At 33.0% G+C, this 26,222-nt stretch overlaps 1 protein-coding gene, 2 long non-coding RNA genes and 2 pseudogenes across 6 annotated transcripts in view; 4 read left to right on the forward strand and 1 right to left on the reverse strand.

Moving 5' to 3' along the window:
- Positions 1–26,222, forward strand: part of LOC146918047 (uncharacterized) — a 50,096-nt gene that overhangs the window by 14,093 nt on the left and 9,781 nt on the right. Inside the window, exons 1-9 of one of the 3 annotated variants that reach the window (XM_085719728.1) lie at positions 320–1,000; positions 1,109–1,208; positions 1,969–2,058; positions 2,256–2,315; positions 2,450–2,539; positions 2,680–2,769; positions 2,912–3,001; positions 3,144–3,233; positions 3,836–4,102. In XM_085719728.1, the coding sequence (XP_085575854.1) occupies positions 1,135–1,208; positions 1,969–2,058; positions 2,256–2,315; positions 2,450–2,539; positions 2,680–2,769; positions 2,912–3,001; positions 3,144–3,233; positions 3,836–3,926 (675 nt within the window). In that variant the 5' untranslated portion in view covers positions 320–1,000; positions 1,109–1,134 and the 3' untranslated portion in view covers positions 3,927–4,102. Of the gene's footprint in view, positions 1–319; positions 1,001–1,108; positions 1,209–1,968; positions 2,059–2,255; positions 2,316–2,449; positions 2,540–2,679; positions 2,770–2,911; positions 3,002–3,143; positions 3,234–3,835; positions 4,103–26,222 lie in introns of those variants that run through there. The other 2 variants (XM_085719727.1, XM_085719729.1) reach the window with 2 other exon arrangements.
- On the forward strand, positions 3,976–4,923 carry LOC146918049 (NAC domain-containing protein 83 pseudogene; annotated as a pseudogene). The gene is made up of 2 exons (XR_015015959.1): positions 3,976–4,147; positions 4,367–4,923. The product of XR_015015959.1 is annotated as an NAC domain-containing protein 83 pseudogene (transcript).
- Positions 8,690–10,741, forward strand: LOC146918050 (uncharacterized). Its single transcript, XR_015014241.1, has 3 exons — positions 8,690–9,376; positions 9,482–9,583; positions 10,005–10,741. It is a non-coding gene; the product is annotated as an uncharacterized LOC146918050 (long non-coding RNA).
- LOC146918051 (uncharacterized) lies at positions 16,228–18,409 on the forward strand. The gene is made up of 3 exons (XR_015015958.1): positions 16,228–16,980; positions 17,077–17,173; positions 17,525–18,409. It is a non-coding gene; the product is annotated as an uncharacterized LOC146918051 (long non-coding RNA).
- LOC146918052 (uncharacterized) lies at positions 21,738–25,087 on the reverse strand (annotated as a pseudogene).

Here is a 26,222-nt window from a genome sequence, read left to right on the forward strand (position 1 = left end):
TGGTCGGCTTGACCAATTTTTTTATTTTTTATGTTTGGTTTATATAATGAAGAATCAATTTCTTTTATAAAATAATTCTAAATTGAAACAATTACTTGGGTTTAACTTTTAAGTTAATATATTGAAAAATTTACTCAAATGTGATTCATAGTCGGTGTCGGTGGTAATTTTAATATGCATCTCAAAATAGTTTTAAAATTGGACCTTCACATTTTTCATTAAAATAATAAACTTTGTAAAAAAAGGAAAATAATTAATGTAGTATTTTTACCAAAAATGGAGAGGACCCACATTGAACTCTTTTTAAGGAGCCCTCGTAGTCGTGGTTGCTCACCCCAACCATAGTTTCATAAAACCTCCTTAGAGTTAAATCATCGAGCCATCAAAGCTCTTTTAGAAAAACGTCGTGCAAACCTCAGATCTAGTCCAATCACTGTTCTCCCTTTTGTTCGAGATCAAAACCTTGGTTGTGCTTCATATATTAGGTTCTTTAGATCTAAATATTTCACATTCATTAACATCGCTTATCGTTGATAAGAGTTAAGATCCACCACTTTTAGGTTTTGAAGTCCAGATTTTAAACGCTTCTTGGAAAAAAGTGTATTCTAATGATTTTTAGCCCATTGTTTTACAGGTAAGTGTTTTTTTGCCTTGCGTGGTTGTTTTAACATGAGATCTGAATTGTAGTCTTCATAAGAAATCTTAGAATTTTAAGATCTGATGATCTAAATCGTTATTTACCTACCATAGAAATAATATATGGAAAAATTTTACAGTGTCAAGATTAAAATTCAATAATAAAGTTATAACCAACGGGTGATGATAGATACCTTATATATCAAATTATTCTTCGTGAAATATGGAATTCCAATCAAATCAACGAAGTACCAAATATATCGAATTTCAATCGAATTGAATCGCATTTCCTTGGACGGGATTTGTTTGATTGTCATGGTGCTAGAGCTAAGGTCGAAATCAACCTCCTTATGTGCTGCAGAAGGTGATTTTATCTGTTTGTTACCTTTGTTGCTACCATATATAATTTATCTAATGTTTTTGTATCTTTCATTGATAGTTTAAAGATGAAATTTGCATAATCTCATTGCAGATCTGTCTTTAGAGAGATGAAACTGCATGCAAAGGATATCTCCATTTGCAGTGATGATGCAATACAGACATGAAAAGACAGCGATGCTGCTACTAGATTGGTATAACTTTTATTTACCTTGTGATTAAATATGTAGTTTCACGGGGTAGCATGTGACATTGGTGAGATTGGCCAACCACAATATCACAAGTGGTTTTTTTGTCTCTCTTTCACAAGAATTGTGACATTGTGATTGGCCAATATCACCAATGTCACCAAATTTTATGTCATCCAAGTGCTACCCAGTTTTTCATGCTGCCAAATAATAATAAAAAAAAAGACTCTTGAAGCGAACAATTTCCTAGCATTTCCAGAAACAACAAAAATGTCAACATAATTGTTTTCATTATTTCCGAAAATGCATCATCCTTAGATAACAAATTACCATGCATCGATCACATTAAATCATTTCACAAAGTTAACATGTCCTTAGAAGTCTCTCATCTTCTTATTAGCAAGTTAAAATGAACACAACCTGAGTTAAAACAAAAACCATTTTCACAATGTAAGCATGTCCATAGTTTTCAAGAAATGAACAAAATTATATCTATTGTTTATTCTTTTACTGTATGATTAGAAATGGATGGCTAGGGTTTTATAGAATATAACTATATGATTCTATGATATTGCAGGAATTGTAAATAATTAACCTTATCTATGCCTTTTCAGGCTGTGACTAAATAAATTTGGACTAAATAAATTTGACTTGCAAAATAATGGCTTTTTTCTTATATTTAAGATAACAGAGAATACTATTTTTGAAATGAGAAACTACTAAAGTAATTAAAAAACTAAAGATGGCTAAATGTGTGTTTCACTAGGGAGATAGAGCGGAGCCGCCTGTACGTCGTGGGCGTGGTCGTCCACCAAAACAACCCGCCTAGAGTTCAAATGTGTCCAACCTCAAAAAGGTAGTATGTATATTTCCCATTTTGTATAAAATCAGACATGTTATATACAAATGTGTAAATTAATCTCTTTAACAAACTATATAAAAGATCAACTTGATTTTTTGTTTATCTTTGAGACTCTAGACGGTACCATTTTTGAAGTGAGGTATTACTGAACTAATTAAATAACTAAAATGGCTAAATGTTTGTTGCACTAGGGAGATAAAGATGAGGCTCCCAAACGTCCTTGAGGTCGTCCTAGAAGACTACCTCAACAGGTAGTGTGTGTATTTTCTTTTCAAGGATACTTTTATTTTGTATAAAATTGGCTGTCTCATTTTCAAATGTATACATTAATCACTTTAGAAGAATGAATAATTAAGACCATATAGCTAAATTTGTGTTGCACTAGGGAGAAAAAGAGGAGGCACCAAAATATTGTGGGCGTGGTCGTCCACCAAAACGAGTTGAACATGGACATGAACCACCTACTCTCGCAAAGGTAGCATCTATTTTCTATAGAAGTATAATTTTATTTTATATTGTATAGAATTGGGCATCTCATATACAAATGTCATGTGTACATTGATCTAAAGCAAACTGAATAATTAAGACCATATAGCTAAATTTGTGTTGCACTAGGGAGAAAAAGAGGAGGCACCAAAATATTGTGGGCGTGGTCGTCCACCAAAACGAGTTGAACATGGACATGAACCACCTACTCTCGCAAAGGTAGCATCTATATTTTCTATAGAAGTATAATTTTATTTTATATTGTATAGAATTGGGCATCTCATATACAAATGTCATGTGTACATTGATCTAAAGCAAACTGAATAATTAAGACCATATAGCTAAATTTGTGTTGCACTAGGGAGAAAAAGAGGAGGCACCAAAATATTGTGGGCGTGGTCGTCCACCAAAACGAGTTGAACATGGACATGAACCACCTACTCTCGCAAAGGTAGCATCTATATTTTCTATAGAAGTATAATTTTATTTTATATTGTATATAATTGGGCATCTCATATACAAATGTCATGTGTACATTGATCTAAAGCAAACTGAATAATTAAGACCATATAGCTAAATTTGTGTTGCACTAGGGAGAAAAAGAGGAGGCACCAAAATATTGTGGGCGTGGTCGTCCACCAAAACGAGTTGAACATGGACATGAACCACCTACTCTCGCAAAGGTAGCATCTATATTTTCTATAGAAGTATAATTTTATTTTATATTTGTATAGAATTGGGCATCTCATATACAAATGTCATGTGTACATTGATCTAAAACAAACTGTGTAGATGACAAAACTCTATCTATAAATTTCAAGGTTTTTGCATTCTCGTGCTAAATTCAAACCTAAGACTACTAGATAAATACAAATAGACTCAAAATTTCATCATCCGGTGCTCTTAGTTACATGGATGATAACTGTTTTCATTATTTCCAGAAATGCATCATTTTAGATAACAAATTACCTTGCATCGATCACAATATATCACTTCAAAAGTCTCTCTTCTTCTTATTAGCAACTTAAAATGAACACAACCTGAATTCAAACAAAAAACATTTTCACAAAGCAAGCATGTCCTTAGTTTTCAAGAAATGAACGAAATTATATCTATTGTTTATTCTTTTACTGTATGATTAGAAATGGATGGCTAGGGTTTTATAGAATACAACTATACGATTCTATGATATTGAAGGAATTCATTGGAGAAGGTGATTCCAATGCTAAGGACAATAAGTTTAGAAGTTTATTGTAAATAATTCAACTTATTTGTGCCTTTTTAGGAAAGCATGTGAATTATCAATTCTTTGCGGTGCTAGAATTGGTAAGCCTTCTCAAAATCAAAATACAACATGCCCAACAAATAACTTATGAGTTTGACCGAAGAGCAGAAGAAGGTGGAGGAAGTTGACAAAGGTAAAGTCCCTATTTTGTGAAGAATGGTGAAGTGAGATTGCCACCAGGTTTCCGTTTTCATCCAACAGATGAAGTACTTGTTCTTCAATATTTGAAGCGTAAGGTCTTCTCTTTCCCTTTACCTGCTTTCATCATTCCTGAAGTTGATCTTTGCAAGTCTGATCCTTGGGATTTACCTGGTATGCACCTTTTCTTTTTCTTAATTTATAATGAAACACGGACACCAAACACAACATAGACACTGACATGTCAACACCGATTAAATTTTGAGAAAATTATATAAATCAATGTAAATACATGTGTTGGTGTCAGACATGTTCTGATACCGAGACATGATAACTACTGCTGCTACTACTACTACAGCAATGTCTTAATTTGAGTGTGTGTTGTTCTATTAGGTGATATGGAACAAGAGATGTACTTTTTCAGTACTAAAGAAGCCAAGTATCCAAATGGGAAGAAGTTGTGAAGTTGTTGGAAGGCAACTGGACGGCAACATGGTTTTGCAGAATGAAAATTGGGTTCTGTGTCGCATATTTCTGAAGAGGAGAGATGGTGCTAAAAATGGAGAAGAGACAGTGAAAGGAGTGAAGCCAAGCAGTGGCAACAACTTTGGTTAGGTGAAGAAGAAGAACTCAGCTTCAAGTTCAAAAGTGGTTGTTTTCTATGATTTCTTCAACAACTGATGCATGAACATGAAAATGAAGACAACAGTAACTCACTCCCGTCCTCTTTTGGAAATGTTTAATCCACCTTTGCAAAGAAACCAATATAATCAAGAGGGTCAAGTTCATTAGTTCGGATTGTAAAGTATGAGAAAAATTCAATGTGATAAAAGCCAACTACTAATTTGTGTTGTTAAATTTTAGAAATTTTCGTAAATAATTCACTTAATTTGCAACTATTAGTCACATCACAAGTAACATATAATTGCTATTCCCGGTCTCTGTACAAAGCTATATGTGTGCATAAATCTAAAAGACATAGTAACATGTACTAGACTAGCGAGCTTGTCCTTGTGAGTTTATGTCAGTTGGTAGGGACAATGCATAAAATATGCAGGGTTCAGGGTTCGAACTCCGGCCACCACAAAAAAAAAAGACTAGCGAGCTATATGTACGTTAAAGTAAATGGAACAACGATACCGTAACATAAATACCCTCTCCGGTCTTATATAATTATTTTTTTATGTTCGTTGGATAATTAACGTATCTGTTTTACAATGTAGACTAGATACATTAATTATTCAATGAACCTAGAGAAATAATATTTTTTTATATATGAGACCAAAGGGAGTAATAGGTTTGAACCTTGATCTCAACACATTGTAATACTTCTTCGAATTAAGTTATTCCCTTGGGACACAAAGGGATTAATTTTATTAGAGAGGAAACATATTATATTTATTTTATTACAGAGATACACCCTCCAGTCACTATTATAAGCAAAACTTTGTATTTTAGATTCATTCATTAAATGATGTATGTGGTCTTTATTATGGACCACATACATCATTTAATGAATGAATCTAAAATACAAAGTTTTGCTTGTAATAGTGACCGGAGGGTGTAATCACTACAAGAAAATTCAATGATAAAGTGAAAGTAATAACCAACGAGTGTTGATGGATACCTTATATATCAAACTATTCTTCGTGAAATATTGAATTTCAATCAAATCAACGAAGTACCAAATGATATCGACTTTTGGTGAAATTGAATATCCTGTCTTTGGACGGGCTGTGCTTCATTGTCATGAAGCTAGAGCTACAACATCATGCCATCGAATTCAACCTCCTTATGTGCCGCATAAGCTGATTTTATCTGTTTGTTCCCTTTATTGCTACCATAATTTGTCTAATGCTTTTGTATCTTTCATTGATATGTTTAAAGATATGATATTTGCATTATTTCATTGCAGATCTGTTTTAGAGAGATGAAATTGCATGAAAAGGATATCTCCATTTGCAGTGATGATGCAATAAGGGCAAGAAAAGACAATGATGCTTCTACTAGATTGATGTAAGTTACATTTACCTTGTGATTATACATGTCAGGGTCTTTCCGACGAATATGGAGGCTCTGTTCTGTAAATGAAAAGAGGCCTGTAGTAAAATAAAAATGTATTCTTTTAAAGAACAATGTTCAATTTAAATTTTTTAAAAGATAAATACAAAGTGCCGTATATATGCGGTACACCCAAAGGTAAAAATCACTACCGTATACACGAGAAACCTCAAACCACCCTCAAAAAAACACCCATCTAACACTTAATAGTACTATTGAGCTATAATTTTTTTTTTTGAAACCATACCGTGGGGAGGCCCAGTTCCATTGAGCGGTTTGCACACCCCAAAGTCCGGCCCTGATATATGTAGTTTCTTGCTACCAAATAATAGAAAATAAAATTCTTGAAGTGAACAAATTTCTAGCATTTCATGACACAATGAAAATGTCATTATTTCCGAAAATCATCATCTTTAGATAACACATTACCATGCATAGATCATAATAAATCACTTCAAAAGTCTCTCATCTTCTTATTAGCAAGTTAAAATGAACACAACCTGAATTAAAACAAAAAACATTTTCACAAAGCAGGTCCTTAGTTTTCAAGAAATGAATAAAATTGGACCTATTGTTCAGTCTTTTACTGTATGATTTGAAATGAATGACTAGGGTTTTATAGAATATAACTATAAGATTCTATGATATTGCAGGTATTGATCGAAGGAGACAATTCCAATGCTAAGGACGATAAGTTTAGAAGTTTATTGTAAATAATTCAACTTATCTGTGCCTTTTTAGCAAAGCAAATGAATTATCAATTCTTTGCGGTGCTACAAATTTTTTTAACCCCCATGTTTCACCCTTTTTGCAAAACTGTGGTTGTCTTTGATTTTGACCTAGTCAAAGCTAATGTGGACACGTTTTTTACAATATAAAATGCCAGCTATGATTACTGTAATCCACTTGGATTTAAATTGATTAATATTATTTGAAATTATTAAACTTAAATTAAAACACGCGAAAAAAACCCTCAATCTTCAAAATCCATAACAACAAAATCATCAATCCTGGATAATCAATCCCAAAAAATTATGAATCTTCACAGGCCCTTTTGTTTTTCCTTGGTTTTTCCCTGGTGTCGGTATAAGTATTCGTGTGAAGGGAGGAGGTCAAACTGCTCATATCTACACAAACACCAAAAATATATGGATGAACAGAGTAAGAAAGAGATTAAGGATATCCTTGTTCGGTATAACCAAAAATATGTGAGGCTAAGAAGTTTAGGGAAGCAGATTTCCTGTTGTAACAGCAGGATGTTGTAAGGTATGTGAGTCGTCTGATCAAAGATAAGTGGCTGATATCAAACTATGAGAAGGCTAGCAGCATAAATCTCAACCGTTGGATCAATGCTTCATGGCTGAGATCGACCACTGCGTGAAGCAGTTATAGCAGGGGATCTAGGTCCGAAGTTTAGGGATCGTGGTTCTAGTCTTCGGAAATCTTATCATTAGATTTCTTTTATTTTTTTAATTTATAATTTGTAATTTTAAAATAATGTCAATTTTTCTAAAATCCATATGGATTAAAAAAAATTATAGGTGCCAATTTTTTTTTTTAAAAACGCCAAATCAGCTTTGACTAGGTCAAAATCAGGGAAGGTCGTCATTTTGCAAAGGGGTGAAACATGAAGGGTTAAAAGTGCGATTTTCAAACTAGAGGGGCCAAAATCGTTAGTTTTAAAAACTTGAGGGGGTTTCTCTAAAAAAAAACTTGAGGGGGCAAAAGTGCATTTTAGCCAAAGATAAAATATCATAAGTGGTTACAAAATTTAAACACTTTTCCCCTTTCTCTCACTCACATCTTATATCTCCTATTTTTCTGTATTTGTCTATATCCTATCTTTTGTTTTGTAAAAAAATAAAAATAAATTAACATTTTGTTTCATACAAAATAAAAATAAAATAAAAAAGGTAATATAATACCAGATTATAGGTAAGGAGAAATTCTAATATGGGCACAAACATAAATGAATAGTGTTTGGACACACATACATCAAAGTGTTTTTTTAATAATAAAAATAAAATTGATAATATATTGATTTAGTATTTCAAGGAAAAGCACTTTTATGTATATGTGATCAAACACTATTCATTTATATTTGTGACCATGGAAAAATATCTTGTAAGGTAAGTGGTTCAAAAATAAGGATTACATGGCTTTCTATATAAGACAAGTGGTCAAGAGTGTGTGGTCAAGCAACTATCACTTGCATCACTCATTCTATCTTTTCCCAACTTATTTTTACAATGGTAGGTTTGACCATATTTTTGTGTGTGTGTTTTTAGTTTTTATAATGAGAATCATTTTTATTTTTAAAGTAATTCTAAATTGAAACAATTATTTGGCTTTAACTATTAAGTTTTTTTTTTTTTTTTTGAGAAATCTTTTAAGTTATTATATTGAACATTTTACTCGCAGGTAAGGTAAGTTGATGTTACAGAATTTATTTAGAGGAAACGTAATATCTTTTTATTGGTTACTTTGCTCAAAGATATTGCACACCATTAACACTCAAATGTGATTCATAGTCGGTGGTGATTATAATATGCACCTCAAAAGAGGTTTAAAGTTGGACCTTCACATTTACTAAAAATGGAGATGGCCCACATTGAACTCTTTATTAAGAACCCTCATAGTCGTGATTGCTCACCCAAACCATAGTTTCAAAAAACCTCGTTAGAGTTAAATCATTGAGTCATCGGAGCTCCTTTAGAATAACGCCGTACAACCTCCTATCTAGATCTAGTTCAATTATCGTTGTCTTTGTTGTTCGAGATCAAAACCTTGGTCGTGCTTCATATATTAGGTTTTTTAGATCTAAATATATTACAATCATTAACATCGCTTATCGTTGATATTAGTTAAGATCCACCACTCTTAGGTTTTGAAGATCAGTTTTAAAACGCTTCTTGGAAAAAAGTGTTTTCAAAAGATATATTACGATCTCCAAATCCCATTGTTTCACAAGTTTTATTTAGCTTCACGTGATCATTTTAACATGAGATCTGAATTGTAGTCTCCAAAAGAAATCTTAGAATTGTAAGATCTGATGATCTAAATCATTATTTACCTACCATAGAAATAATATATGGAAAAAAATTACAGTGTCAAGATTAAACTTCAATGATAAAGTTATAACCAACGAGCGATGATGGATACCTTATATATCAAATTATTCTTTGTGAAATATCGAATTCCAATCAAATCAACGAAGTACCAAATATATCGAATTTCAGTCGAATTGAATCGCATGTCCTTGGACGGGATTTGTTTGATTGTCATAGGGCTAGAGCTACTACATCTGGATGTCAAAATCAACCTCCTTATATGCTGCAGAAGGTGATTCTATCTGTTTGTTACCTTTATTGCTACCATTATTTGTCTAATGTTTTTGTATCTTTCATTGATAAATTTCAAGATGATATTTGCATTATTTCATTGCAGATCCGTCTTTAGAGAGATGAAACTGCATGATACAGATATCTTCAGTCGCAGTGGTGATGCCATACGGACATGAAAAGACAGCGATGCTGCTACTAGAATGATGTAAGTTATATTTACCTTGTGATTATTTATGTAGTTTCCATGCTACCAAATAATAGAAAAAAAGACTCTTAAAGTGAACAATTTTCTAGTATCTCCAGAAACAACAAAAAAGTCAACATAATTGTTTTCATTATTTCCGAAAATGCATCATCTTTAGATAACAAATTACCATGCATCGATCACAATAAATCATTTCAAAAGTGTCTCATCTTCATTTTAGCATGTTAAAATGAACATAACCCGACTTAAAAGAAAAACCATTTTCACAAAGTAAGCATGTCCTTGGTTTTCAAGAAATGAACAAAATTATATCTATTGTTTATTCTTTTAATGTATGATCAGAAATGGATGGCTAGGGTTTTATAGGATTCTATGATATTGCAGGAATTGTAAATAATTCAACTTATCTATGCCTTTTCAGGCTGTGACTGAAGAGTACCTTCATGTAGGACAATGTGAATCATCTAGACAAAATGTAGAGCCTTCTGAAAATCAAAATATCAACATGCTCAACAAATAACTTACGAGTTTGACCAAAGAGCTGAAGAAGGTGGAGGAAGTTGACAAAGGTAAAGTCTCTACTTCCCCTGTTGATCTTGATTTAGAAGAACTTCTAAAAGTGAAGGCTTCATTGAAAGAGCTCCATGGTGTCATTGAAGTATCAACATATTTGCTTCTCCTTTCAAAGAAACGTATATAATCAAGAGGGTCAACTAGATTGCAGCATACAAGTCTCATTGGTTCGGATTGTAAAGCATGAGAAAAATACAATGTTCGGATTGTAAACTTCATTGAAAGATCAGCTCCATGGTGACATTGAGGTAGCAACATATTTTCTTCTCCTTACAAAAAAACCTACATAATCTTATGTGTGTGACCGAATGGCTGAAGAAGGTCGAGGAAATTGACAAAGGTAAAGTCCCTATTTCCCCTGCTGCTGATCTTGATTTAAAAGAACTTCTAAAGTGAAGGCTTTTGAAAGAGCTAGATGGTGACATTGAGGTCGCATCATCTTTGTTCGCCTTGCAAAGAAACCTATATAATCAAGAGGGTCAAGTAGATTGCAGCATATAAGTGTCATTGGTTTGGATTGTAAAGTATGAGAATAATTCAATGTTATGAAAACTAATTATTAATTTGAGATTTTGTGTTGTTCAATTTTTGAAATTTATCGTGAATAATTCACTTAGTTTGCAACTATTAGTCATAAGTCACGTATAATTCCTGATCTAGAGCTCTGTACAAGTTATATATACCTTTTTCACAAGCCAAATACAAACACACTGATAAACCATTATACATATGTTTGGATAAACATGTTCTTGCATTACATGTTATATCTACTGTGAATTTGCAGAAGCAACAAAACCAAGCTTTCATATTAATGTGATTTTCCACAGCAGTTCGGTGGGATAGTCCATATAGAGCTTTGCTCTAACTTTAAATGGGGATCCGCGAGTCGATGTGGGATCGGACCTTTAGGATTAGTCAGTCCTTAGGTCAGATACCGAGTTTTTTTTAAAAAAAAAAAAAAAAAAAAAAAAAAAAAAAAAAAACCAATAATAGGAACCAGTAGGTGAGCTTCACGCAATCATAAAACCATGACCTTTTATCAGATTGTTGTATTCCTTCTTATCATGTCTTTCTATCTTCATTGTGTTGTAGTAATTCATTTTATGCCAGTGACACATCGAACTTTAAAATCAAATCTAAGGTGGTAGGTAATACTAGCTCTATAGCCCTAAATTCATTCAATCTTTTTGATTGGAAAGAGATGAAACACATAGTAAACAAGACAGAATGGTGTTGAAAAACATAGTACAGGGAAAAGATCAGTGAATCAAAGTGGCTGTACCAGACTGTCATTGAAAATAGAAAGCAGCAGACCTGTAATATGCAGCAGCAGACATTGACTGATTTTTCTATAAGGAACATCTGATAACTGATGCAAATGTTATGGTTGTCCATCTAAAATCTCAAATATAGCATTACATTGTATTTTAACAAAATGAAGATGATTCTATTTCTAGCTATCTTCTTCATTTTTTTTCTCTTATCTCCTTCTCTCATGCATCAATAGTAGATTTTTGTGTAAATGGTCCTGCAGGATGTTCTTGCAAGGAGCCAACCAGAAGTCATTATTAATGAATTTGTATATCATGACCTACACATGACTGGTAACACCTCAAACATTATAAAACCTTTTGTTTCCCTTTCATTTGATGCACAATCCTGCTCAAAAAGTCTTGGATTGTGTTGATAATTGGGATATATAATTAACAATTAAAAAGTTGGTAATTACTAATTCATTCTTAATTATCCTGACCATTTTAGTTCTATAACTCATCTGATAAAAGACCTCATTATATTTATATCTGTGGCAATCGCACAGTCACGTTATTTATTGATTCATCAAGTATCTGTGAAATCCTCAGTTGACAACAATACAATAGAGGCATTCAGACAATATTTATCTCTATGTTGTCAATGCGGAAATGCGGCTCGGCGCGGCCAACCCAAAAATTGGCGCGGCGCAGGAGCGGGGAGCTATTTTGGTGGTGCGGCCACTAATAAATTTAATACTAAATATCATACTATTCAAAAAGAAATACTAAAATACCTTGAACATTACTCAAAATTTCATGAAGTATTCATAATATGAAAATAAATGGGATAGCAAAATCAAAAATCGTTAATACCAATTATAAACAATTAGTACAAATTATTGTTTTTACTATTGCTAGTACCAATTATAAAAAAATGGGTCATACATAGTGATTGGTTAACTTAGAGGGATAGTAAGATAGATTAACTTATTTATATGTAAATCGATTTTATAAAAATTAATTAAGAAAGTAGAAATTTTGGTAGTGGGGTAATTTTCATAAAGATATAGTAGACTACAAACACTCAAGTGCTATTCTTAATCGGAGTGCTTCTAATTTAGATTTCAAAAAAGATTTAAAGGTGTACCCTAATATTTTTCTATTACTTAAATACTGAAGTTTGTAAATAAAAAAGAAAATAATATATTATTTTATTAAAACTGGCGACAGTCCACACTTGGACTTTTTTTTAATCATATTAAGAGAACCTTAATAGTCGTTGTTTCTCACCCCCCCCCCCCCCCCCCCCCCCCCCCCTCTGCCCAATCACAATCATCCAAAACCACCTTAGAGTAAAATCATCGAGCCATCTGAGTACCGTTAACAAAGTTGTACAAACATCAGATCTAGTTCTCTTCTTGCTATATTTGTTGTTCGAGATCAAACCTTAGGTTATGTTTCAAAAATTGGGTTTTTTAGATCTAAATGTTCTGCAACCATTAACGCAATTTGTCCGTGATAAGCATTAAGATACACCAATTTCCAGTTTTTGAGACTAGATCTATAACTCTTCTTGAAGAAAAATGTGGTGTTATGCAGAGATATATTACGATTTCAAAACCACTCAATTTTACATGTGGGATTTCTGATTCCACATGATCTTTTTTTTTTTGCAAATTTTTTTTTAAGCAAAGTAGAAATAAAATTAAATAAAGAGGAAGTACAAGACTGGGGGGATGAACTGACCCAGATAACCACTGACACAAACCCTAACGGGTGATACATCAAATCAGAACACAAGTGGTAAAGAAAACAACTCTAAACAACACTACTAATGACAGCCAAGCGAACCCACGCATGGATACGAAATCGAACTGCAAAAAAAAAAAAACGCAGAGTGAATGTTTAGAGTATCAAGGTAGGCGTATGAATCGTCTGCCAACACAGAAACGGTTCAAGGTCCAACAGCTCCCTCAAAACACCAGCAAGCCAAAGCGCCCTTTCGGGCCAATCAATCCGATCAAAGTCCAGATAAATGGACAAACGTCGGAACACAATCCACCTACGGCACAACCGTGACGGATGAAACAGTTATGAAGGTACGATTAATGACTGCTACCACCAACACAAAGTGACTATGCACCAAACTCTTTCGAGCAACATCTGGCGAATCCACACAGATGAATCAGAACATAAGGAACCAGATCTTAAATCTGGAAAACTAGATTTGAGATTAACAACAACTAAGATCTGGATCGAACCTCCACCATCTTCATCGTCCTGAAAACAAAACAAAACCAACAGAACAACACAAAAACAGGACCCGGAAACACAAAAATGGCACAACGACGAACACAAGCATAACCACAAACACAACACAACACAAAACAGCCGGCGAAACAACAAAAAAGCTCAGCGACACCGTAACCGCAACAGCTCAAGGACAAGCAACACCTAACTGTTCCGTCATCGAGTAAGGCAGAAACAACAACTCGTGGGAGCCTAACCCACACAAGATCTGATTTTTTCGTCTTAGTAAATAATAAAAAAATCAGAAGATCTGAGGATCTAAATGGTTTTACATGTGATAGAAATAATATTTGGAAAAAAATAAAAGTGTTAAATTGAGATTCATTAACATAGCAAAATTTATGACAAACGAGTGGTCGTGACTACCTTTTCTATCAAATTATTCTCCATGAAATATCGAATTTTAATCAAATCGACGAAGTACCAAATAATATAAAATCAAAATGATTTCTATCTCATTTGATACTTCGTCGATCGATCAAGATTCGTCTTCAGTTTCATACAAGCACACACGACTCTTACTATCTCCTACTGCCTCTTTGAGTTTTTATGTGGTAGATAGTGATATTTATAGGCCTTTACAGTTAGCAAGGTCCTTATTTTAAATATTTTTTATTTGTATTTTTTATCTTAATTTACTCAACATAGGGAATAGTAACAATATACACTATGAGTGTAATGGTTATTTTAAACCGCTTCATTTTAATCATAACTATCTTTAACGTTAGGAATATACGTGATTGTGTTTATTGACGGTGTGAACTTTTTACATTGGCATTGTTTCAAAGTTAAACTCTTAATATATTAACGGCCAACTGGCATTGGAACTATAAACTTCATAAAAGTTAACTTTATGTAAATGCATTCAAACATAATATATTTTACTTCAACTAAAATAATTCAATAAAAAATTAATTTGATCACAATAGAATTAGGCATGAAAAGGTAACTCACGCTCGATAAATCTGACAATAACTCGCCTCTTCTTTGACAGAGAAACCTCACTTTGATGGGGATTGTGCAAGTTTTGTTCAATATTCTAAATTCGGCAATAGGAGGAGGGTGGAAGAGCACATATCTACCCTGCCCCGAACCTACGTCTTTATTGAAAGAAGTATTTGCAAACATTTTACGTGTAAAAGGAATACATGATTTTGGAGTGACTTTTCACTTCCAATTATACTCTTAAAAATATTTATCTATAAGAATCTTATATTATAGCTTGTTACAATATGAAAACACAAATTATCTTTACATATAATTTTAATTAAAATCAAAATATCATAAAAATTGTTGCTTGTTAATTTGTATTAACGCAATAAAAAGAACAGACAACCCGACCGAACACCATTAATAATTATGTTCAAACAACAGTTTGGTGGGACTCTATTCCCATTCCTCTTAGGGAATCTTTGTTTAAGGACCTTTTTGGTCTACCTAATTACTTGTTTTGATTTTCTGAGGGTTTTGGTTTGATCCCTCTCATATATATATATATATATATATATATATATATATATATATATATATATATATATATATATATATATATATATATATATATATATTCCCTTTTTTCTTGTGTATGTTACATTTTGAAACATGAAAAAGTGTTTGCTTTTAATGTTAATTTTCTCTTTTCTTGTCATTTTTAGTTGCTTAAGTTGTGTCTCGTGGGCACTGGTTAACATGACCCTTTTCATTAATATATATTATGAGTGAGTGGCAGAGGGTGAGAGTTTGTAGAAGTGTCGACCTAGTTGGGAAGTCTAAAATTTGTTTGATGTTTTCTCAGTTTTGCTTTTATCCAAAAAGAGAGCCATGGACCATGGCCCACACCCACCTCTCCCTGAATTCATCTGCTTGCTCTCTCTCTCTCTCTCTCTCTCTCTCTCTCTCTCTCTCTCTCTCTCTCTCTCTCTCTCTCTCTCTCTCTCTCTCTCTCTCTCTCTCTCTCTCTCTCTCTCTCTCTCTCAACTCTCTAACCTCTTCTATCTCATATTTATCTTTGTGTCTATATCCTATATTTTCCCTTCATCTTAACATTCCCCAACTTTTTTTTTCATTGCCGGGGTTTGAACCCCCGGACCTTAATATATTATGCATTTTTCTTACCAACTGAGGTAAGCTCACGAGGACAACTTTCCCCAACTTAATTTTACAATGGTCGGCTGACCAATTTTTTATTTTTTATGTTTGGTTTATATAATGAGGAATCAATTTTTTTTATAAAATAATTCTAAATTGAAACAATTACTTGGCTTTTAACTTTTAAGTTAATATATTGAAAAATTTACTCATAGGTAAGTTGATGTTAAAGAATTTATTAAGGGACAATTTAATTTTTTTTATCGGTTACTTTGCTTTAAGATATTGAAAACCATTAACACTCAAATGTGATCCATAGTCGGTGTCGGTGGTAATTTTAATATGCATCTCAAAATAGTTTTAATAAAATAATAATAAACTTTCATTAAAATAATAAACTTTGTAAAAAAAGGAAAATAATGTAGTATTTTTACGAAAAATCGAGAGGACCCACATTGAACTCTTTTTAAGGAGCCCTCGTAGTCGTGGTTGCTCACCCCAACCATAGTTTCATAAAACCTCCTTAGAGTTAAATCATCGAGCCATCAAAGCTCTTTTAGAAAAACGTCGTGCAAACCTCAGATCTAGTCCAATCGTTATTCTCCCTTTTGTTCGAGATCAAAACCTTGGTTGTGCTTCATATATTAGGTTTTTTAGATCTAAATATTTCACAATCATTAACATCGCTTATCGTTGATAAGAGTTAAGATCCACCATTTTTAGGTTTTGAAGACCAGATTTTAAACGCTTCTTGAAAAAAAGTGTATTCTAATAATTTTTAGCCCATTGTTTTAAAGGTAAGTTTTTTTTAGCCTTGCATGGTCATTTTAACATGAGATCTGAATTGTAGTCTCCATAAGAAATCTTAGAATTGTAAGATCTGATTATCTAGATCGTCATTTACCTACCATAGAAATAATATATGGAAAAAATTTACCGTGTCAAGATTAAAATTCAATAATAAAGTTATAACCAACGAGTGATGATGGATACCTCATATATCAAATTATTCTTCGTGAAATATGGAATTCCAATCAAATCAATGAAGTACCAAATATATCGAATTTCGATCGAATTGAATCGCATGTCCTTGGACGGAATTTGTTTGATTGTCATCGTGATAGAGCTACTACATCGGGAGGTCGAAATCAACCTCCTTATGTGCTGCAGAAGGTGATTTTATACCTTTATTGCTACCATAATGTGTCTAATGTTTTTGTATCTTTCATTGATAAGTTTAAAGATGGAATTTGCATTATTTTATTGCAGATCTGTCTTTACAGAGATGAAACTGCATGCAAAGGATATCTCCATTAGCAATGATGATGCAATAATAGAAAAAGGCAGCGATGCTGCTACTAGATTGGTATAACTTTTATTTACCTTGTGATTAAATATGTAGTTTCATGCTACCAAATAATAGAAAAAAAGACTCTTGAAGTGAACAATTTTCTAGTATTTCCAGAAACAACAAAAATGCATCATCTTTAGATAACAAATTACCTTGCATCGATCACAATAAATCACTTCAAAAGTCTCTCTTCTTATTAGCAAGTTAAAATGAACATAACCTGAATTAAAACAAAAAACTTTTTTACAAGGTAAGCAGGTCCTTAGTTTTCAAGTGAATAAAATTGGACCTATTGTTTGTTCTTTTATTTGAAATGGATGGCTAGGGTTTTCTAGAATATAACTATATGATTCTATGATATTGCAGGAATTGATTGCAAGGGAAGGCATGTGAATCCTCCGCTAAGGACGATAAGTTTATTGTAAATAATTCAACTTATCTATGCCTTGTTAAGAAAGCAAGTGAATTATCAGTTCTTTGCGGTGCTAGAATTAGTATTGTTGGATTCACCTCTGCCGGTAACCTATTTGATTTTGTCTCTTCAACTTTTAAGTTGCGACTAAGGAGTACCTTCATGAAGGACAATGTGAATCATCGAGGCAAAATGTTAAGCCTTCTCGAAATCAAAACATCAACATGCTCAAGAAGGTGGAGGAAGTTGACAAAGGTAAAGTCTCTATTTCCCTTGCTGATCTTGATTTAGAGGAACTTCTAAAAGTGAAGGCTTCATTGAAAGTGCTCCATGGTGACATTGAAGTAACAACATATTTGCTCTCCTTTCAAAGAAACCTATATAATCAAGAGGGTCAAGTAGATTGCAGCATACAAGTCTCATTGGTTCGGATTGTAAGGCTTGAGAAAAATACAATGTTCTGAAAACTAATTACTAATTAAACTTCATCGAAAGAGCTCCATGGTGACATTGAGGCAGCATCATATTTGATTCTCCTTGCAAGGAAACCTATATAATCTTATCGGTGTGACCGAATAGCTGAAGAAGGTCGAGGAAATTGACAAAGGTAAAGTCCCGTGATCATGATTTAGAGGAACTTCTAAAGTGAAGGCTTCATTGAAAGAGCTTGATGGTGACATTGAGGTGGCATCATCTTTGTTTCGCCTTGCAAAGAAACCTATATAATCAAGAGGGTCAAGTAGATTGTAGCGTAAAAGCCTCATTGGTTCGGATTGTAATGTATGAGAAAAATCCAATATTATGAAAAGTAATTACTAATTAGAGATTGTGTTGTTCAATTTTAGAAATTTATGGTGATAATTCACTCTGTTTTGCAATTATTAGCACAGGTAACATATAATTCCTGGAATTCTGCTCTTTACCCAACACATTTTGCTCATTCTCAACTGAAATTCCAAAAATACCCTTGCATAAGTTAACTCACGCTGGTGTTAAATCTACGTGACTTAACTCACGCTGTGTAAGTTAACTCACGCAGAGATTTACACTAGCGTGAGTTAACTCACGTAGAGATTAACACTAGCGTGAGTTAACTCACGCAGGGGCATTATAATCATTTCAGTTGGGAATGAACATTTTTGGTTGGGTATAGTGCAGAATTCTAATTCCTGATCCAAAGCTATGTACAAGTTATATGTACCTTTTTCAGACATAATTGTGAGATCCGTTGAGGATAATATTAGTAGTGATATTTTTTTTAATCTCTCTCACAAGCCAAATACAAACACACTGATAAACCATTAAGCATATATGTTTGGATACACATTTTTTTGCATTATGTTATTATCTACTGTGAATTTGCAGAAGCAACAAAACCAAGCTTTCACATTAATGTGATTTTCCATACAGAGCTTTGCTCTGACTTGACATGGAGTCCTGTAAATCGACATGGGATTGGACCCTTTGGATTAATCGTTCCTTAGGCTAAATACCGAGTTTTCAAAAAAGAAAAACAGTAATAGGAACCAGTAAGTGAGCTTCACGCAATCATAAAACCACGACCTTTTATGAGATTGTTGTGTTCCTTCTTATTATGTCATTCTTTCTTTATTGTGTTGTAGTAATTCATTTCAGATTTGCTAATTTATGCCAGTGACACATTGAACTTTAAAATCAAATCTTTTTGATTGGAAAGAGATGAAACACTTAGTAAACAAGACAAAATGGTGTTGAATCAAAGTGGTTGTAGGCTGTCGCAGACTGTCGTTGGAAATGGAAAAGCAGCAGACTTGTAATATGGTCTTTTGCTTTAAAATGTAGCAGCAGACATTGACAAATTTTTCTATAAGGAACACCTGATGCATGTGAAACTTTAGCATAATAACTGATGCAAATGTTATGATTGTCCATCTAAACTCTCAAATATAGCATTGCATTGTATTTTAACTAAATAAAGATGATTCTAGCTATCTTCACGTTTGCCAATATATCAAACACCAGTTAGTATCATCTCAATAATTGAGATCAAATTTTGTTCCCACAAATACTCGTTGAACTCGTTGAAAACTTGAATATTCCTCACAACTCACAGAGGATATCAAAATGCTTTGTAATGCAAATTTGTATCTATGTCAACATAGGAACCTAATGAAGTAATGTAAGTAATAACAGTATACTTATAAGCAATGACAGACCTTTGAATTTATCGTTTAGATTGTTTAGGGAAAAAAATTTGTCTTGGCGTTCATCAAGACAAAAAAATGAAAGGCAAGAGTAGCAAAGTCCTGCAGAAGGGACCTTTTCTCTCTAACATCTCACTCACCCAAAAGCTTCTGGAGCAACTTTTTAGGGATTTTATAGCAGATAGCATATTTTACTTGAAAAGTTCGAATTAAATTAACAAATGCAAAAGTGACTAAATATCATTATAGCAACGAAGGAGCCAATACACCAACAGCAGGCATCAACAGATGTATCAGCATCTGCAATAGAGACTGAAGGAACAAACACCTGCAGCAAAATATACCAAAAACAGTCTCAGCACACCTAGAGCACCTTAAATTAGTTGGATATTGAATTACATCATTATTCATATAACTTTTCTGCCAAACTATTGCCTAGAATTGAAACATCGCAATGGATTAGTTAACCACAAAAGCAAAGAATCTATATATTCTTATAAATATGTTGGTTTTTCTACATATAAGTATTGGATTTTTTTAGTATTCACTTTTCTTAAATTGATAGCAGACACTTAGGTAGCTGACACAACGTGATGCGCGTCTGCTGTAGTGGGAAGCAACATTGTCAATGAGAGTGAAAACATAAAAGGAAGTGGTTTGAGCTAAAATATCTATAAAAAAAAAAAAAAAAAAAAAAAAAGACAATATCATAATTTGATCTTGTAGAAGGCAAGATTTGTGGAACAACAAAACACTACAGTGAAGAAAAAAATCTCACTAAAAACACTCCAACTAACCTCTAAAATTTGTTATAGATTCTGTCTCTTTGAGTAAAGCAACTTCAAATATAATTTCCGCATCTAAAACTGGTCTAGTCATTAAACAGAGATATCCCATTTACTTGGTAAAATATACAACCGCATTGTATATTTTTTAACATACAGAACTGGTCCGAATCTGTCCCTGCCCAATAATGGAGGACTTCATAATCGTGGTGGTTGGTTTCTTCCATGAAATCGACGGGAGATAAGACAGAGGAAGGAGAGCAATTACATTGAAGAAAGAACCATTGAATAATGGATCAGCATTACATTAAAGAGGGAACTTTGTAATGAAAATAATAATTCAGCAAACTTTGTAATCGGCAAGAACCAAAATCAAGAATAGGAGAGAGAACTCTCTTCCAAGGGCTTCCCTATCGACAACAGAGCCACTGATCTATTCACAGAATATTAACAAATCTTGATTCCTCTCTCTATCCTTCCATTCTCCTATTTATACACGCTACTCAATAACTAATCAATTAAGTAACTCCTCCTTATACTATATTGTTGGTACTAACTCCTCTTTATCCTTTATCCTAACAAACTCCTTGTCATATATCCGAACAGACCTCAAAACATCATAATAGAAAAATATTCATTGAGAGAAAATCACAAAGATGGCATGACGATCACACAGCTAACTTACGGGGAAAAAAACCTCAAACCGACTTTATGGGGGTTTAAGTTAGTCTGGTTTAAGAATATCAAGAAACTTGTAACTCCCCCGCTTGATGTTGATATCAAGAGTTGAGTATCCAAATTGTAAGGAAAGAACCACATTCATAAAACAAAGGATCAAATTAAAGAATTAATGGCTCAACAGATAATGAATTAGTATTCCTATCTGCTAATATTCTAAGGTGAGCATTGGTGAGGGTTTAGCTTAATATCAATAGAGAATTACAACTATTCTATATGACTATAACAGTAACTGTTTGCCTTACTGAGTATAAAGTATAGACCGACACCAGCTACAAGTTATCAAGACAAGAAAAAATAAATAAAAAACAGATCATTCAGCATTGTTGTTACAAGTTACGACAGTAATATGAACCTTATAACACCTGACCAAAAACTAAAGCGGAAGTTAAGCTGCTGCGTAGTCCAATTTCCTTTACAAGAGACGGTCAAAGCAAATCAAAGATTGGACGGTCGTTTAAAAATTCAAAATAACAAGTTATAACTAGAAATCATCACACCTAGTTTTACTCTTATAGTAGACCTCTAGAAATCATTTCACCAAGAAGTTTCACTGCAATGTCATTCTTGTCATTTTTTAACAAAGCGCGAATGATAATTTCCTAAGTTACTGCATTAGGAGTGCAACCATTGTCTTTCATTTTTGACAGTAAGGACAATGCTTCATCAAAAAGAGCCTCTTTACAAAGCCCATTAATCATCACAGTGTACAATCTAACATCTAAACGATAGCCCTTAATCAGAAGATCATGAAAAATCTCTTGTGCATCCTTAAGTCTTCCATTTTTGCACAGTCCATCAACAAGTATATTGTATGTAACCATATTTGGCTGGAATCCTTTGTCTTTGATCTTTGTAAATATTGTAATTGCCATGTCAAAATGACCACTTTTGCACAAAACATGTAATAAAGAAGAGTAAGTGATCACATTAGCTGACCGACCGGTAGCACGCATCTCATCTATAAGATCCCAAACATCAGAGATTCTTCCCAATTTGCCAAGTCCATCAATAAGGGTACTGTATGTTACAATATCAGGAGTCACACTTTTGAATTGCATTTCTTTAAAGAGAATCACAGCTTCATCCACCATTTTAGCCTTACATAATCCATTAATCAATATATTGTAGCTATGAACATCAAGAGTCACTCCCCTTTGAGCCATAGCGTTGAATACATATTTGGCCTTCTTCACTTCTTTAACCAAGAAATACCCATCCATTAAAGAACTATAAGTAACAACATCAGGTTTCACACTTCGTTTTATCATAACCGCCAAAACACTTTTAGCTCCTTTCACATCTCCTTCCTTACATAAACCATCGATCAATATATTAAAACTACATACATTTGGGTCAATGTTTTTCAATATCATTTCAATGAACAAACGAATAGCATCTTTCAATTGACCCACAATACAAAAACCATATATCATAGTATTATACGTGATAACATCAGGAAAAATTCTCTTGGCAACCATTTCAGAATACAAATCATACGCACCAACCACAAGTTTATCTTTACATAGACGATTAATGATCATGGAGTACATAAACCGATCCGGCTTAACCACCAGCAACACTTCAATCTTTCCAAGCAACTGTAGGGCAGCTTTTGTTTCTCCGGATTTACATAACCCGTTGATCAACGTCCCATAACTAACATTATCAAGATGAAACCCCTTTGCTACAACGTCGTCATGAAAATACAACGCTTTCTTAACTTCGTTATTAATACAAAGATCTTTCAAAAGTGTAGTCAAAGTTACGGTATCAGGCTAATAACCCATTTTGAGAATCTTGGCCAATACGGAAAAAGCATAATTGAGTTGACCGAGGTGGCAGAAAGAATTAGGAGTAGTCACTTTAGTCCTTGAATGCTGAGAAATTGCAAAACAGTCCCTGAATATAGACTTTGTCGATCAATTTCAGGGACTAAAGTGACTAACGGAGTCTACATTCAGGGACTAACGCAATCTACATTCAAGGACTAACTTGACTAACAAAGTCTACATTCAGGGACTATTTTGCAATTTATCTGAATTTAGGTACTAAAGTGACGACTTCTTTCCTATTGAGGGACTAAAGTAACTAATCTCCCAATTTTTTTTTATTTGGTGGCTCACGAGGATTTTTTTTAAGTACTATAGTGACTAAAGCTCACACAATTTAATTGTGGAGAAGTGGAGTGTCCGGAGTTCGAACTCTGGCCCCTGCATATAAAATGCAATATCCCTACCAACTGAGCTAAGTTCATGGGGACTTTAAATTGTTAATTTAATACAACAATATTTTTTAGAGACTTTTTTAAAATTTAACAATGAAACTTAGGACTAATCAGGTATTTTGGTCAAATTTAAAATATCAAAAAAGGTATTTGACCTATTGATATATGTATGTCCTATATTTATCTTAGGACTAAAGCACATTTTTTTTGTTGAATTTCTTTTTCTTTTTTAAAAATAATACTATTCTTTTCTCATTATTTCTTTTTATGTGAGATTCTTCTCTCTTTAGTATATTCAATATGATAAACCCCTATTATAAATCAAAATATCCTAAAATAAATTATTATTATTTGGGTTAATAAGGTTTCAGCCTCTGTCATTTAGGCGAAATTTGATTTACCCACTATAATTTGAAGATTCTTTTGTTTTCAATCTCGAACCAATCTGACTTTGCACAACAGCTAATGTGCATACTGATTGCACGTTAATTAACGGGGTGGCACACTTAATTGGCTTTTTTATTTTTCTCCCAAATTTTTTATTCCATTTGGATTTCTTTTTTAAAAATGTTATTTAAAGAATTATATATATTAAAAAAATCTTCTCTTTCAATAACCCAAATCTCTCTCTCTCTCTCTCTCTCTCTCTCTCTCTCTCTCTCTCTCTCTCTCTCTCTCTCTCTCTGAATTTCTTAAATTTATCCTTCTTCTTTTATCAATTTCTAATGGAATGTAACATTTTACAAGAGAAACCATCTTTGACGACAATCCTCACGATCCTTCTCTAAAATGATAAAAAAAAAATATCATTTCTAATGCAATGCATGATTTTGTAATGAAAAAAAAAAAGATATGACATATGTACAACCAGTTATAAATAGGCTTAGTGGTGGAAATAAGAGATATGATATTAGAACAAACGTTTTGTGACAAATTTTGAGACAACTATCTCTCTCACGCTCTCCATATCTGTTGCTTTGGTTTTCGTGCCAATACCTACATTTCTTTGTATCTTACTTACTAAAGCTTGTCTGGTCAAGCTAACCCTAACCCTAAATCTAACCTACCAATTTCCCTCTCATTCTAACGCATTTAATTCACAGGTTTGACCTCATCACCCTTTTAACATGCAATAAATTCATTTTTTTTTCAAATTGTTTATCATTCATTAAATAATTTAAGGCAATTCATTTCAAATTTGAGAGCATTTCCTAATCAGTCGATCTGAATTTATTCTATTGCATTTAATTCACACCTTTGACTCATGTGCATGATTAAAGCTCCCTACGCAGCTTAAAGCTTCAGCGCCTCTTGATTCAGGTGATCTTACTTACTAAAGTTTGTCTGGTCAAGCTAACCCTAACCCTAAATCTAACCTAGCAATTTCCCTCCCATTCTAACGCATTTAATTCACAGGTTTGACCTCCTCACCCTTTTAACACACAATAAATTCATTTCGTTTCAAATTGTTTGTCATTCATTAAATAATTTAAGGCAATTCATTTCAAATTTGAGAGCATTTCCTAATCAGTCGATCTGAATTTATTCTATTGCATTTAATTCTCACCTTTGACTCATGCGCATGATTAAAGCTCCCTACGCAGTTTAAAGCTTCAGCGCCTCTTGATTCAGGTGATACCGTAATTTTTTCTCACAACTATACACCTTAAAAAAATTCAATCTCTTCCATTATTCTATCATTGATACTAGAAATGGAAGGTTGTGGTATTGAAACTCTGCTTTCTTATCACTGCTTGACAGGTGATACGCTTATTTTTTCTCACAATTACGATGTCTGTTTTCAATATCTTTTCCTATTTTTTAAAGCTTTATGTTGTTGCAGGTCCTTTGCCCAAAAATCCTGCTTCAAATTTTGAAAGGGCTGTCAACAAGTTTTGTGTGAAGTTTAGGACATTCATAGTCGAATATGATGTTGAAGAGGTGAAGATGATTAGATCTAAAATGTTTCATTTTTTCTGTTTAATGTTGTTATTTGTAACGATTCTAATCGTTTTTGTTGTTGAATCAGGGGGCTGTTATGCTACCTAACATGTTCACGAACGACTTTGAGGATCAGGTTCAACGATTTGGGATATTGGTCAAACTATATGTTAACCTAATTCTTAACCTAATATTTTCCCTCCAATGTTCAAGCATTAATTTCTATTGAATGCATATCCTAATCAATAGTTCATTTGAAATTTATGTTTCAATCCCACGCATCTTTCACTCCTGCCGATCTGACTTTCTTCTATTGCATTTAATCCAATCAAATCATTCATCTATTTTGTTTTCTCATTATTATTGCGCCATTGATTGCTCCCTAATTAGTAAATGCATGATTTAATTTATGTTTTAGAGTCAATGGAGCAAATGATGGCATTATAACTGTTTTGTAAATGGAGGAAATGCACTATTTAATTTAATTTTTTAGGGTCAATGGAGCAAATGATGACATTATAACTGTTTTGTAAATAGAGTAAATGCATGATTTAATTTAATTTTTCCGGGACAATGGAGCAAATGATGACATTATAACAGTTTTGTAAATGGAGTAAATGTATGATTTAATTTAATTTTTTGGGTCAATGGAGTAACTGCAAATGATGGCATTTTTTTGATTTAATGGTTAATTTTTTCATTATAACTGTTTTGTAAAATATAATAATTAGCAAATGATGGCATTAATAACTGTTTTGTAAAGTATAATAATTAGCAA

The sequence above is a fragment of the Medicago sativa genome, chromosome 6, assembly GCF_051527215.1.
Source record: "Medicago sativa cultivar Bolivia chromosome 6, Bolivia_mono, whole genome shotgun sequence".
NCBI lineage: Eukaryota > Viridiplantae > Streptophyta > Magnoliopsida > Fabales > Fabaceae > Medicago > Medicago sativa.